Source organism: Marmota monax, unplaced genomic scaffold, assembly GCF_021218885.2.
Source record: "Marmota monax isolate L192 unplaced genomic scaffold, Marmota_monax_Labrador192_F-V1.1 WCK01_AAM20220418_F8-fsc00209, whole genome shotgun sequence".
NCBI lineage: Eukaryota > Metazoa > Chordata > Mammalia > Rodentia > Sciuridae > Marmota > Marmota monax.
Window position 1 is genome coordinate 133,655 of NW_026694493.1, and position 13,836 is coordinate 147,490.

General features: G+C 35.6%; 1 protein-coding gene across 1 annotated transcript in view; it reads left to right on the forward strand.

The window, feature by feature from the left end:
- The window catches only part of Xpr1 (xenotropic and polytropic retrovirus receptor 1), a gene marked incomplete at its 5' end in the record, with an annotated part of 80,807 nt that extends 69,134 nt beyond the window's left edge, over positions 1–11,673 (forward strand). Inside the window, 2 exons of the mRNA XM_046419516.2 lie at positions 3,284–3,505; positions 5,744–11,673. Coding sequence (XP_046275472.2) covers positions 3,284–3,505; positions 5,744–5,804 — 283 coding nt within the window. The remainder of the gene's footprint in view (positions 1–3,283; positions 3,506–5,743) is intronic.
- Positions 11,674–13,836: the final 2,163 nt, after the last annotated feature.

Genomic DNA, 13,836 nt, shown 5'->3' on the forward strand with positions numbered 1-13,836 from the left:
ATCTTTATGTCTTAAATTTAAAAATTTAGACAAAAATGGCCAAATTCCTCAAAAAGCATAATTCACCAAAACCAATGAAGAAGGAAACAGAGAAGCTGGTAAACTTGAATATATTAAAGAAATAAAATTCTTACTAAAGTACCTCCCACAATAAAAACTCCAGGCTCAGGGAATTCTTCCAAATATTTGAAGGTGAAATATTACCCTTTACTAAGAAGATGCTTCAGAGAAAAAGGACAAAAAAAAGGTAACACTTTTCAGTTTGTTTTTGTGAAAAAGCATGACTTTATTACTTAAACCTATAAAAATATTCTAAGAAAATATACTAATCTGTCTCAACCACTGTATTGTCTTTGCAATATAGTCTCAAAAGTTCTAATAAAATATTAGGTAATGAATCCAGCATATTAGGTTCATCTAGAAATATAATACTTAACATTCAAAAATTAATATAGTTTACTACTTTAACTGAATAAAGTGGTGGGGGGTGCAGAGAACCTCTCTGTTAAAAATCAGTACCTGGCCGGGACTGTGCGACTGTCGTCCCAGATACTTGGGAGGCTGAGGTAGGACTTGCACTTAGGAGTTCAAGGTGAGCCTGGGCAATACAATAAGGCTCTGTCTCAAAAAAGAAAAAAGAAAGAAAGAAAGAAATTTTAATCAATATTCAACACCTGTTCATGAAAAAAATATTTTCCACATAAAACACTATGAAATATCCCTTGAGCTTAGGAATGAGGTAGGAATTTACCATCACCATTTCTATTTAACATTTTGCTCTAAGTATGACTGGTATAGTGAGGAAAAAATTTAAAATAAGGATTAGAAAGAAAAAAATAAAACTACTCACTGACATGATTACATATACATAAAGTTCAAACGAGTTTACAAATAAATTATTACATTTTTCCCTACCCCTCAATACAAGGAATACATTTGAATAACATTAGAATATATCAATTACCTAGACATAAATCTAATGAAAAATTTATGTGTGTAAAAATTGATAATTTATATGGAATCATAAAGGATCAAGAATAGTCAAAACTATCCTGAAAAGAACAAGATTAAAAATTTATACTCTCAGATACAAACTGATCATGTAACTATAGTGAATAAAATAGTGTACTATGTTGATGAAAGGAAAGTCCACTGAAACAGAACAGGGAATTTAGACGCATACCCATGTATATATTGACACTGCCTGATTTATGTCAAAGATAGCTACATAACATAGGAGAAAGACCTTTTTTAAAAAATGAGTCAACTAACACCTGTAATCCTAGGGAGTCAGGAGGCTGAGGCAGGAGGACCACAAGTTTAAGGCTAATCTTGGCAACTTAGTAAGGCCCTAAGCAACATAACAAGACCCTGTCTTAAAATATAAAAAGTTTTAAAAGGGCTTGGAGATGTAGCTCAGTGGTAAAGCACCCTGAGTTCAAACCCCAGTCCACCCTCTCAAAAAAATGAGTCAACTGGATATCCATATGGAAAAAAATGAATATTGAATTCTACTGTATACTGTATACAAAATCAAGTTAGCATAGTAGGGTGCTCTAAAGGTAGCTTTCAGTGAGTTATATGGTAATTAATAAATTTCATATTTCTAGATATTAATTACGTAAGATTTTCATTTGATGATAATTAAGCTTGCATACTTCTGATTTGCAAACTTTTATATATGTATATTATATAAAATAAAAATGCTTATTTTAAAAAAAGCAGCCAGAAAGATTACCTTTAAAGCAGTGGCAGTAGACTAACAGCTGACTTCTCAACAGCAACAATGAAAGTCAGAAATCATTAAAATGAAATCTTCAGTGTGCAGAAAAGAAAATGAGAACTCTTCACCCAGTGAGAATTTTTCACAAATGAAATGATACTAAGATATTCTCAGATAGGTGTATAACATTTCTGAGTCAGGGTGGGCATACACTACCTGATAAAAATGTAATCAAAGCTGGAAACATAAAACTAAAAGCCTGTAAGTTAAAGAATAACTCTGGAATCGGTGTTCTTGTAGCTGTCAGTGTTCTCTCCAGACCATTTTTCCCCTTCCTTCCCTTCTTGACTCTCCCAAATATCTAGGTCTAGGGCCTGAATCCTACATCATGCCACCATCTCTTCCACCCACTTCTTTTTTTCATATGCTACTTTGTAAATTAAATATATATATATTTTTTTTAAAGTTTTTTTTAAATTCTTGGTAGTCTTTTTTAAGAAATCATTTGCTTGGTGGATATGTTCAAAGTATGTTATTTGCATGTATGAATATCCACAGTGAAACCCATAATTTTGTATAATTCAAATGCAACAATAAAAAAGAAAATTAAAAAAAATGTAAAGAACTCATTTGCTTAATTTTCTGTCACCCATTTAAAACAAAAACAAAACACTTTAGAATCTTCTTACCCCCTCCAACTTTGCCCGTCTATCTGTTCTTCTTTATGACAAAATTCTTCAAGAAATGTCTACACTTCCTGTCTCCACTCCCTCTCTCTCCATTTTTATCATCTGCTATTCAAATATTTGTTCCCAATATTCAAACTATACCATTTTTATTAATAACTGTACTAATGATGATGATGATAGAGCAAACGCTATATGTAGTACCAGTTATGTCTCTGGCACTGTTCTAAGCTCTTTATAATTAATAAGTTATTGAATCCTCACAACAGTTTTATGAAGTAGCTTCCATTATCCCATTTTACCGATGACCCTGAAACATAGGCTAAGAAACTCATCCAAGATCATTATAGCTAGTAAAAAAAGGGAAGGAAAGCAGCAGGGATCCCAGTATACTCTTAAGAGCAGGCCCACAATGAGGATATTTTTCTCCATGACTTGCTTACTTATATTCAGATTTTTTGCTAGATGCATACAACTCTCCTTCACCAGCCATATGTCACACTTTATGCCCTTTTCCTGCTTTACTTTCCCCAGCTTTTCATCAGTTGATTTTTATATCTGTCTTCACCATAAAATAAGAACAAAGGTTTTATCTATCTCATTCAATGCCTTTTCCTCCCTTCAGTTGGCATTCAGTAAATATTTGTTGGATGAAGTGAAAGAATGAGTAGTCTAAAACTGCTTTCCTTTTGCATAGTCCACTCTTATTTTCCCACCTCTATGCTGTCTTTCTCCATTTCATTTAAATATTCTAGCTCTTAATTCCTTGTTTTGTTTTCATCAGTAAAAACTTGATATTCTGGGAGCTTTACAGATAGTAGTAGTATATTCAACTTTTATAATTAGTGTGTTTGCTCTACCCCATTTTGCTAAGGCGGTTTGTGTGGAACTTTTTCCGCTTGGAAAATGAACATCTAAATAACTGTGGTGAATTTCGTGCTGTGCGAGACATCTCTGTGGCCCCCCTGAACGCAGATGATCAGACACTCCTAGAACAGATGATGGATCAGGATGATGGGGTACGAAACCGCCAGAAGAATCGGTCATGGAAGTACAACCAGAGCATCTCCTTGCGCCGGCCTCGCCTCGCTTCTCAGTATGTATAGCTGCTACTAGTGTAAGGCATTCCTCTGTTTTTTAGCATTAAGTAACATTAGACTAAGAAGCTATCAAATTAACAATGGTTAAATGCCTGAATGAAATTACAGGCATTTAACCATTGTTCACCTACAAAAAAAGTAATAGCAGTTTCATATGATCCAACTTACAGAATGTCTTAGCGCATATAGGGCCGGGTTGTGGTTCAGGGGTAGAGCACTTACTGAGTATGCATGAGGCACTGGATTCAATCCCGCACCACATAACAATAAACAAAATAAAGGTGTTGTGTCCATCTACAATTAAAAAATATTTCTTAAAAAAGAGTAAATGTTATTAGTGCACTAATGGACATTACAAGGTACACTGGGGACAAAATTGTTGGGGAAGGATTTACTTGACTCTTCAGTAGTTTTGTATAAAACTTATACAGTTATAAACTGTAGGAATCGTGTCATCTTTATAGCCTTGATTAAATTCCTTAATATTATCTCTCTTCTATAAATTGGGATTAATACAGCCTGTGCTCATACAGTGATTAAGAGGATTAAGTTCATTATCACATGGAACTTACTCCAGTTCCTTCACAGAAAGTCCCCAATAAATATAAGCAATGACTATTTTATCTTATTAAATACCTACAATATTTTTATCAGTCATTTACTTTGTATGTTCCCAAAATAATAAATGTAGGATATATGGTGACTGCATTTGAAGTTTAGAGATAGTGGATAGCACAGTAGACTGAAATGAAGGAGGAGATTTAAGAATGAGCAGCAGTTTGGAGATGGATAAGGAGTGTTTGAATAGGCTAGAGACTCCGTGAAGACTATCAAGGTAGAAACAAGGGGCAGAAAGGAAAACCATGTGACAGAACTATAATGAGAAAATTTTAGTTGACTAGATGAAATATCATCAAAGATCAAAAAGTAAAAGCTTGATCTTGTACATGGGGGAAAATCACATTTTTTTCATAGAAGAAAGGTAAGTAGCACAGCAGGCTGGAAGAAAATGCTGTATATAGTCTAGAGTCTTGTTGAGCTCCTGATTTTGAAAGTCTAATCCTTATTAGTTACCAGCAGAGGGCAATCTGAACATACACTATTTCTGTTTGAAAAACACACAGACCCTTTGGCAATAAATAATATTCAATTTCAGGTGTTTAGTGGGAAAACGTTGAGAATTTAGGTTGCAACCAAGGAAAGACATTTAGATTGGAATAGGTTTTGTGTGATGGAGAGAGAGAAGGAAATCTAAAATAAGATCTTAGTTCTGACTTTATGACTCATGCAACCTTTAGCACATCCTTAACCTTTTGAATTAAATTTCCCCTTCTGTCAAGTAGGAATATTAACTGTTATTTCCCCAGTTGCTACTTGACTTCATGGACTCTTAAGAAGTTCCAGAATACTTTAATGTTACCTAATCCCATTTTTCAGCCAGTTTAGGAATCCCTTCTCTATAAAATGAATAGATGATCATTTTATGCTGATTGAAAATCAATAGTGTTAATGAACTGTATAATAATCTGAGGGACCTGGTTTTATTGTTGGATAATTATAGCAGTGGATAGATTATATTGGGTTGAAATGTATGTCCTTATGATTAAACTATGACTTCATCAGTTTGATTCTCATTGGGCTCTCTCACATGAGTCTCCTCCCTCTTCTGCATCAGGCTTTGCCAACTATTTGAAGACAAACAACTATCATGCCTTTCCTTAGGTCTTGTCTTCTGCTAGCCAGCTCCTAATTTTTCAGGCATACTTCAAATGGTATTCTTTCTTTCATCCTGATTTATTTGTTTATGCTTTATTGATTTTTACATCTATTTTCTCACCTGATATGCATACTGAACATAGGGTAAAAGGGATATTAAGTGAAATAGTTATTTTTATTCCTTCTTTAGAGATATGGAAAGGGGCACTCAAAAGAGTTTAATGTCATAAATCAAAAGTCAGTGCTCAAACTCAGATGGTCCTATTCAAATTTCTTCTCTGTTAAACATGTCCTGCTATTGTTCTTATTACATTCCTCTTAGTGTTTTTCTAATAATGCCAGAAATTGAGCATATAACTTCAGGAATAGACCATCTTGTGCAGTAGATGGTACCTGTTATATTATATTATTATATATATTAATGGTGGTGAGATTAGAAATGTACCTAACATTGTGAGTGTGTGTGTTTATAATGTAGTAATGAACTAAATGCTTTTCTTTCCCTTTCTTACCACCAGATCCAAGGCTCGTGACACTAAGGTATTGATAGAAGACACAGATGATGAAGCTAACACTTGAATTCTCTGAAGTCTAGATTAACATCCTTGGTTTTCCTACTCTACAATTCTTTCCTCGACCAACGCAACCTCTAGTACCTTTTTCCAGCTGAAAACAGGAGAAAACACGTAACACATTTTCCGAGCTCTTCCAGATCGGATCCTATGGACTCCAAACAAGCTCACTGTGTTTCTTTTCTTTTCTTCTGGTTTAATTTTAATTTTCTATTTTTAAAACAAATATTTACTTCATTTTGCCAATCAGAGGACGTTTTAAGGAACAAAAACATTGTACCTTATGGATTGTTTACAATCACAAGGACACAGATACCTATCAGGAAGAACAGGCACTGCAAGGACCTTCTGATGGGATGGTACTGAGATAGCTTGGCTTCTGCTTGGCCCGGTTTTGACTGGTTGAAACCGGACATTGGTTTTTAAATTTTTTGTCAGTTTATGTGGAGAATCTTTTTCCTTTCCTTCATACCCAGCGCAAAGGCACTGGCTGCACTTGCAGGGAAAGTGCAACTTGGAGCAGTACCTTCATTCATGAAGCTACTTTTTAATTTGATGTAACTTTTCTTATTTGGGAAGGGTTGCTGGGTGGGTGGGAAATATGATGTATTTGTTACATATAGTTTTCTCATTATTTATGAAATTAACCATAAAAGAATGCTATAACTCCTGTGCAATGAAAGTGATAACAGTGAAAGAAGATGGGGGAAACTAATGTGGATGACATTTATGAGGGTCAGTCCCACATACCTCTTTAGGGAGACAACTTGCACCAGTTTGACTTTTTTTTTTCTTTTCAATTTAAGCCAAAGTTTTATTACTAAATTTTTAAGTTGCTGCTGCTGTAGAGTATCTCTCATAACAAGGCATGTATTTCACACACTTTTACCCCACTGATTGAAATTTATTACATAAGAGAATCTGATACTTTTTCGTTTAGGAATATTTACTCATATTCCAACCATAACAACTGAAGTTACACTTTATTATGCTTCAGCATGTAGGGTGATTGTAGTGTAATCCTTACTAACTCTGGAAAGCAGGGCTATTTTACTCCCTTTTTAGACAGTTTTTCCTCTGGTCTCACCCATTTAAGCCAGAGTCTGATCAAATTAAAAGTCCAATAATGGGATATTTTTGAGCATGTGAAACAAATTATCCTTCCTCCTTCATATTACATTTATACAGAAGATCTTGGCAGCCATTTCTCCCAGAAGTGTTAATGCAGGAATTTCATGCCCTCCCATGATAGAAACCTGCTTTTAAATTTTTGAGGGCCTAAAACTAGTCAGACATAAAACATATATTTCTTAGAAATTTCAGTCTATGATAGTCTGTATGCAGTGCCCATTTTCACTTTTTTGTCCCATTTATTCCCTTTCTTCCCAAATAAGCCCTGAAACTATAAGACATTTTACTTTCTTGAATATAATTAGCATTAAATCTATCATCTCAGGCCTGGTGAGGAGTGTAGCTCAGTGGTAGAATGTCTGCCTAGCATGTACAGGACCCTGGGGCTCAGTCTGCAGCCTGGCAAAAATAGTTAAAAATAGCATTTCATTATCTAACAAAATTAACATAAATACCAGGAAAAAGTAAAGTGTGTTTTAATTACCCCTCCAAGACGCAGGTGAAGATTCCAGAGTCACCATCTGTAGACTCGTTAACTTGAACTTACTTCTGTCATTTTCAGCTTCATTTAAGTCAAAGGAACAAATAAGTAGGAAGGCAGCTGTTGTCACTTGCTTTGTCTTAAAAACAAATGGCTACTGCCCTTTAGTTCACCCCTTTTGTCACCAGCTCTTCTTGTGTGCATCATAAATCTTTACTCAACCCTTGTCATAATTCCAGTAGATTACATTAAAGTCACTGTTATTACCAAAATTATTCTAATTAACTGACAGTTTCTTTTAAAAGAAGTTTCTTCCATCTTTATTCTGACAACTCTCCAAAATTATTTCCCTTTGTTCCCTTTCTGAATCAAGATTTTTTTTTCTGGAAAAAAAAAATCATACAATTTTGTGGCCTCTATTGCTTTTTTTTTGTTTGTTTTGCCAAGTATGCCCCTTGTCCCAAAACTGAAGAGAAAGTGCTTATTTAAAAAAAAAAAAAATTAAATTAATTGAATCCTTGATAATAATCAGTGGTACCAATTTAATGATCCTTGTTGGATTAAAGACTGCATTTTTCTATTTAAGATTTTTTCCCCTGATTATTCTGGGTTTTGTACTTTAAAACTATGAGGGAGATATCACTGGTCTGTCAAGCAATAGCAGTAATTATCCTGAGGATATAGAGAAAGTCCAGTGACCAGTCATCTCTTATACAAATAAAATTGGTGATATTAATGTGTATCCAGAGCCATTTGAATTGTCAGCTTCATTCTCTATTAGTAAATTTAGATGATGTCACACACACAATCTTACACTTAGCTTCTGGTATTTCAACCCCCCAGTGTTTCTACTTCAGTGTATCCTATGGCCGTTTCTGTCTTTCTCCAACTCTTATGATTCTAGGCTCTCATCCACATTACTTCTTAATATAAAATACAATAATAGAATGTATTCTCTGCTACATTTGTCCTACTGGCGTAGTCTACTCAAAAATAGGTGTATGTAACTTTCAGCTTATCATGACAGATGCTCAAATATGTATTTAAACACACAGCTCCACATTCCTTTTAAAGCTGTAAATAGAAAAAAGGAATTTTCCTCATCAAGAGACTTTGGAAGACAAAGTATATATTTAAATTTTTTCCTTCAAAAAAGTCTATATTCATTTTTCTCTCCTCAGTTGTATATGCCTAAGCAGTGTGAATGCTCTGTCCTACCTAAAATTTTACTGGAGACTCCTGTACACTGAAACTCTCAATGGCTTTCTTAAAAATAACTGTCACAGAGTCATTTTACAGTCTAACCAAAGGTGAAAGAAACTCGATCTGATTTTAGGTTTAAAATTCTAGTTTTATTTTTAAGAGCCACTCAATTTTTAATATCAGTTAAAATCCTACCCCAGAAGAATGAAAAGGAAGGTGTTTAATAAAAAATTAAAATTCATTTTTTATTTTATGATAATATGGAGAGCATTGATGTACATAGAGAAATGGAAAAACAGAAAAGTGGTTTATTTGTTATGCACAAATGAGTGCCTATATTTAAGACTGCCCATACCATTATAACAAATAATTGGCAATTTCATATCATATAGAGAATAAAATGGTCAAAGATGAAGTCATCATTAATCATGATGGTCATTTTTAATTTGGAAAGAAGTTGAAACCCTACTGCAATCTTCTTTTCCAATACTTTGTTGTTAGACTCCTTAAGTGAACTGCGTAAGTTCAGATTCAGAAGCAAGGGTGTAGGAGGAGAATGCCAGTAGAGACCAGTATAAACCCTTAAGGAAGGAGAATGGGGATCCACAATTCCTAAATATACTAGACATGAGATTTCTACTATTTAACTGAGCTCTTACTATGGCAATTTGTTGATACATTGTATCTTTGCACCATGGTTTGACTGAAGTACATTCACAACTAGAGAAAACAATTCATCCATTTCTGAAGTGATAAACTAAGGCAAGATAAGAATAGAATAAAGTCACCTGGTACTGAGTCAAACAGCAGATTACTCCTCTTCAACTAAAGGTCTGTTGTTAAATTAATTTTGGAAATAGCAAAATACAAGAGGATATTGGCCCTTGGCAGCAGAAGCAGGGTGGCGTAGGAGGTACGTGAGCTTAGTATGCAGGTGTTAATCTCCATCCCTCACCAATAGTTGTTATGCTGCCCAGAAAGAGCTGCCTTTACTCTCCTATCATTATTTTCCATTACTTTGCATTATTCACGAAATTGTTCTATATCCCCACGTGAAATTTTCTAAGCAGGTAACTAGAACATTTTCTTATTCTAAAGAAAAGAATTCAGAAAATAACCCTATCCATAGTGTTATTTTATTCAGAAACTTGGGATTCTTGGAAATGATTACCACTATATTTGATAAACAGGTTTCAGGTTATTGTTATTTTAACAGTTTGCATAAAAGGTGCCTAATTTTCAAGAAATAAGTACTTCTTACTATAAACAACATATTGAATTTTTTAAATTAAAATAGCTTCTTAGGTTAAAGCAAAATCATGTTGAATCCGTGGCTCTCTCAACTACAAAAATCACCATACTTTTCTCAAATCTAATAAGAAACCAGTACATTACAGATAATATCTAAAGTGACCAGGTGAAATAGAAGTTTTGGTAGGACTTTTGAAAAAGGTAAAGAAAAATAAATTATATCAGCTTAGGTTTTTTTTTCCTCATTGATATAAATTTTTTTTTCGCTCGTCATTTTAAAGTTTTCTCAATTACTTATACATACACTTCTGCATTTCAAATGTCAGTCTTGATACTAAATCTTAAAAGCTCCTGACTTTCTGTATTGTATTTCAAGTCTTTTTGTTAGGGCAATGGTGATATGGGTTAGAGTTAATTGTATTATAGCATAAGAATTGTCTGCTGTTCAGTGTTACGGATCAACAATTTCTAACCAGCATTAACCACACACCAGTCAACAAATATGAAAAAGTAAAAGCATCTCATTAGGTTTGGAAAAGCTTAAGTTAAGCAACATAGGATCTTGCCTGGGAATGGGAAAGAACCTGCTGATTGGTATGGCTCCTGAAACCTTTCTTTTACCGACTGTCAAAACTCTGGCACTGAGTTGCCCCTCAGAAACAATCTTTCAGAACAATATTTCTTACTTAGGGTGGAAGAGGAAGCATGAGGGACAAGAGTTTTCCCTGAAGGGGGGGAAATCGTTATGCTAATTTTCCTCTGAAGTGTTTCCTTGTAGCAAAACTTTGGCCTATTTATTATTAAATCAATGCTACCTTCAGTTTTTTTGTACGGTGCCATCAACTGAAGGACAATCAAATAACCTGTTGTCTGCCTTGGATTCAGTATGTCTGCTAGCTACACAGTTTCACCTTGTGTACCTTCAAAACAGTTATGTTACTTGCCTTCTATTCCCTTTTCTCTGTAACATGGCAAATCAGAGGACAGACTGCAGCACTACTAGATAGATGTGGACTTCTAAGAGAGAGCAAGGATTCCACCTCACTGTCCCTTGATTGTTACCTCAGGTCCCTGCCTGCATTTCCCTGATTGTCTGTAGCAACACCAGCATGGTGGGAACAAGGAGAAATTGTGGGAAATCACTGAAGAGTAATTATTCATGACATTTATTGCTCCAAACTGTGCGGTAAAATTGTGAGCCACTCAGTTCATTTACTACAAACTAAGCTTTATCAGATTGTAAAGATTAATTTCTAGCCATTTTCTGCATTAGCACAGAAGCTTGTATCAATGAAGAGTATTTAGGAGAGGAACGGGGTGGGAAAATGTATTTTTCTTTTCAGACCCTCTCCCTCTGTTTCCTTCACATACCCAACCTCCTCCACGCTGTGTTGGTAAATGATACTATGAAACCCTGAACGACCCTTGTCAAAGTAACTATGGATTGTGATTAGTCCTCTGTGGGTGCTTCTTTCTTTCTCTCTTTTTTCTCCCTTGCTTTCTTTCTTACTCTCCACTCTAGTAAATGGAAAAGGTGACGTCAAAGAACTGATGCTTGCTTGGACCATGATGTATCTGTGACTGTGCTCTTAGCTGTCTCCTTTTTCCTTCTTATATGGGTAGAATTCTTAAGACGTGGATTTCCCTTCTTGATAAGTAGGTTAAATGCACAATGTGGTACTGTTTTATAGTTTCTAGATGGTTGTATAAAGCAAAAGTTAATGTGGTTATGTGTTTTTAAAAGAAAATAAGTGATTGGTTACAAAACTTTGTCCTTTTTTCATTATTACAAGCTCTCTGTTTTCCAATAGTTTGCTGACTCCTTTGTCACTAGTGAATGGTTTGTCTTACTGTGGTTTTCTCTCTGGGAGTCTCTTTTTTTTTTTTTTTGGTACCAGGGATTGAACTCAGGAGCACTTGACCACCGAGCCACATCCCCAGCCCCATTTTGTATTTTATTAGAGACAGGGTCTCACTGAGTTGCTTAGTGCCTCACTTTTGCTGAGGCTGCTTTGAACTCACGATCCTCCTGCCTCAGCCTCCCAAACCTTTGGGATTACAGGCATGTGCCATGATGCCTGGCCTGAGAGTCTTAAATTCTTGAACTTGGTTCCCCTTGGGACTTACTAGCATATAAGTTTAGGGAAAACAGACTACCATGGTGAAATTTTTTTTTAATTATTTTACTAAATTAAAAAATAATTTTAAAGGGCCTTTTACATGAGATATGACTCTAAAGCAATGAGATTAATCCAACAAATTTGGTGGGGTTTTTTTTTTTTTTTTTTAGTAACTCACAAAACAAAGGATCTCAAGTATTAGGTGAAATGATATGTTTAATTACATCTTGGAAAGCTGGACACTTGTCACAACGTTTCTGTGCCCTATGTGGGAGCATAGCATTTTCTGCTGAATTCCTCAACTAGTACTTCCAAGATCTGTCTAGAAAAAAATTATAAAATTACCTGGCCATAAGATGAATATTCCAAAAATTGAAAAGAGTAAAGTAATTTATTAAGTAAAGCATTAAAGCCTTTTCAGGAGCCTGGTGCAGTGGCACACAAAGCAGAAGGATCACAAGTTCAAGGCCAGCCTGGGCAAGTTTGCAAGACCCTGTCTCAAAAGAATTAGAGGGCTGGGGATGTAGCTCATGAAAAAACACACCTGGTTTCAGTCCCCAGTGCAGGGGCGGGGGGTACTTTTTATTTTATTTTAATACCAGAAGCTCTGTTTTTCCTATAGTTCTACGTAGGCTGAACAATAATGTAATTAATATGGAGATTCCAAGCCAAAGTCAAGATAGGCTATGAATATGAATCACTTGATACTGAACACTCTTTCTACAGTTTGATAACATACTCAACGCTGAATGCCTGTAGTCTTACATTTTCCAAATAGATAGCATTGAAGTTTCATGGGGATTAATGAACCATTGAGTTTCTTTATGAAGAAACAAATACTAGAGCAGAGCAGGTTTGATAGAGGACAGTTTTTTATGTGGAAGTGTTCCCGAGACATAGAATTTAACTCCCTAGCTAGGATCCAGGATTTGGTGCAAACTTGCTACTAACATGGCCCCTGGAGGCACGGAAAATGTGATGGCCTGGGCTGAGCAAAGTTGAAATTCCAGTCAGGGAGGTGGGAACAGTGCAGGAAGGGAGGTGGGCCATATTGTGCGGGAAGAGGTAGAGGAATAGAAATGATCACACATCTTGTACAAATCTGGTCCCTGAAGAAGCTAAATGAATTAGGGGGAGTGATTAGATGCAGCACCAGATGTGGTGTTCTTTTCTAATCAAAACAATCAGAAATGGTTCACATTTCCATGAAAATAACAATATACATTAATAGTTTTGCTCCAAAGAGCCATGGTAAGTCCAAAGAGATCTGGACCAGATGAACATCCTCAGAATATCACATTGATTACATCAATGACACTGTTAATTGGGTGGGTTGAGCAAGAGGTGGCTAGCATGCTGGAGACAAGTAAGATATGCATGAGCCAGAGGGTTGGAAATTAAACCTGGAAACATTAGGAACCTGTCAATGTTTTCATGGGTCTAGTAATCAGACATCATGCCCAAAGCAAATTATTAAATTGTACCTCCTGCTATGAAGAAGATGGCACAGCATAGATAAGCCTCAAATTCTTACCATATTCCACTCCATCCTTGCTCTTTCTTGTTCTGGGACCCATCTTTGAATCCAGAACAAGAAAGGTCTCTGCAGTTGGCCTAGGCCTTCATGCAAGCGATCCTGCAGCTTATGATCTACAGGCCCTGTGGAAGTACAAACGGTGGGAAAGTAGGGAGTCTGCGGCAAGCCGTAGTGAAAGCCTCCCATACTGCAAGGCCCTCAGGCTTCAGAGCAAGACTGTGCCATGCAGTGAAGAATGGTATACCTTTGAAAGACAACTCCTAACCTGGTAAAGAATGTCTGATCATAGGTCACCAAGGACCTAGTGGCTAGAACT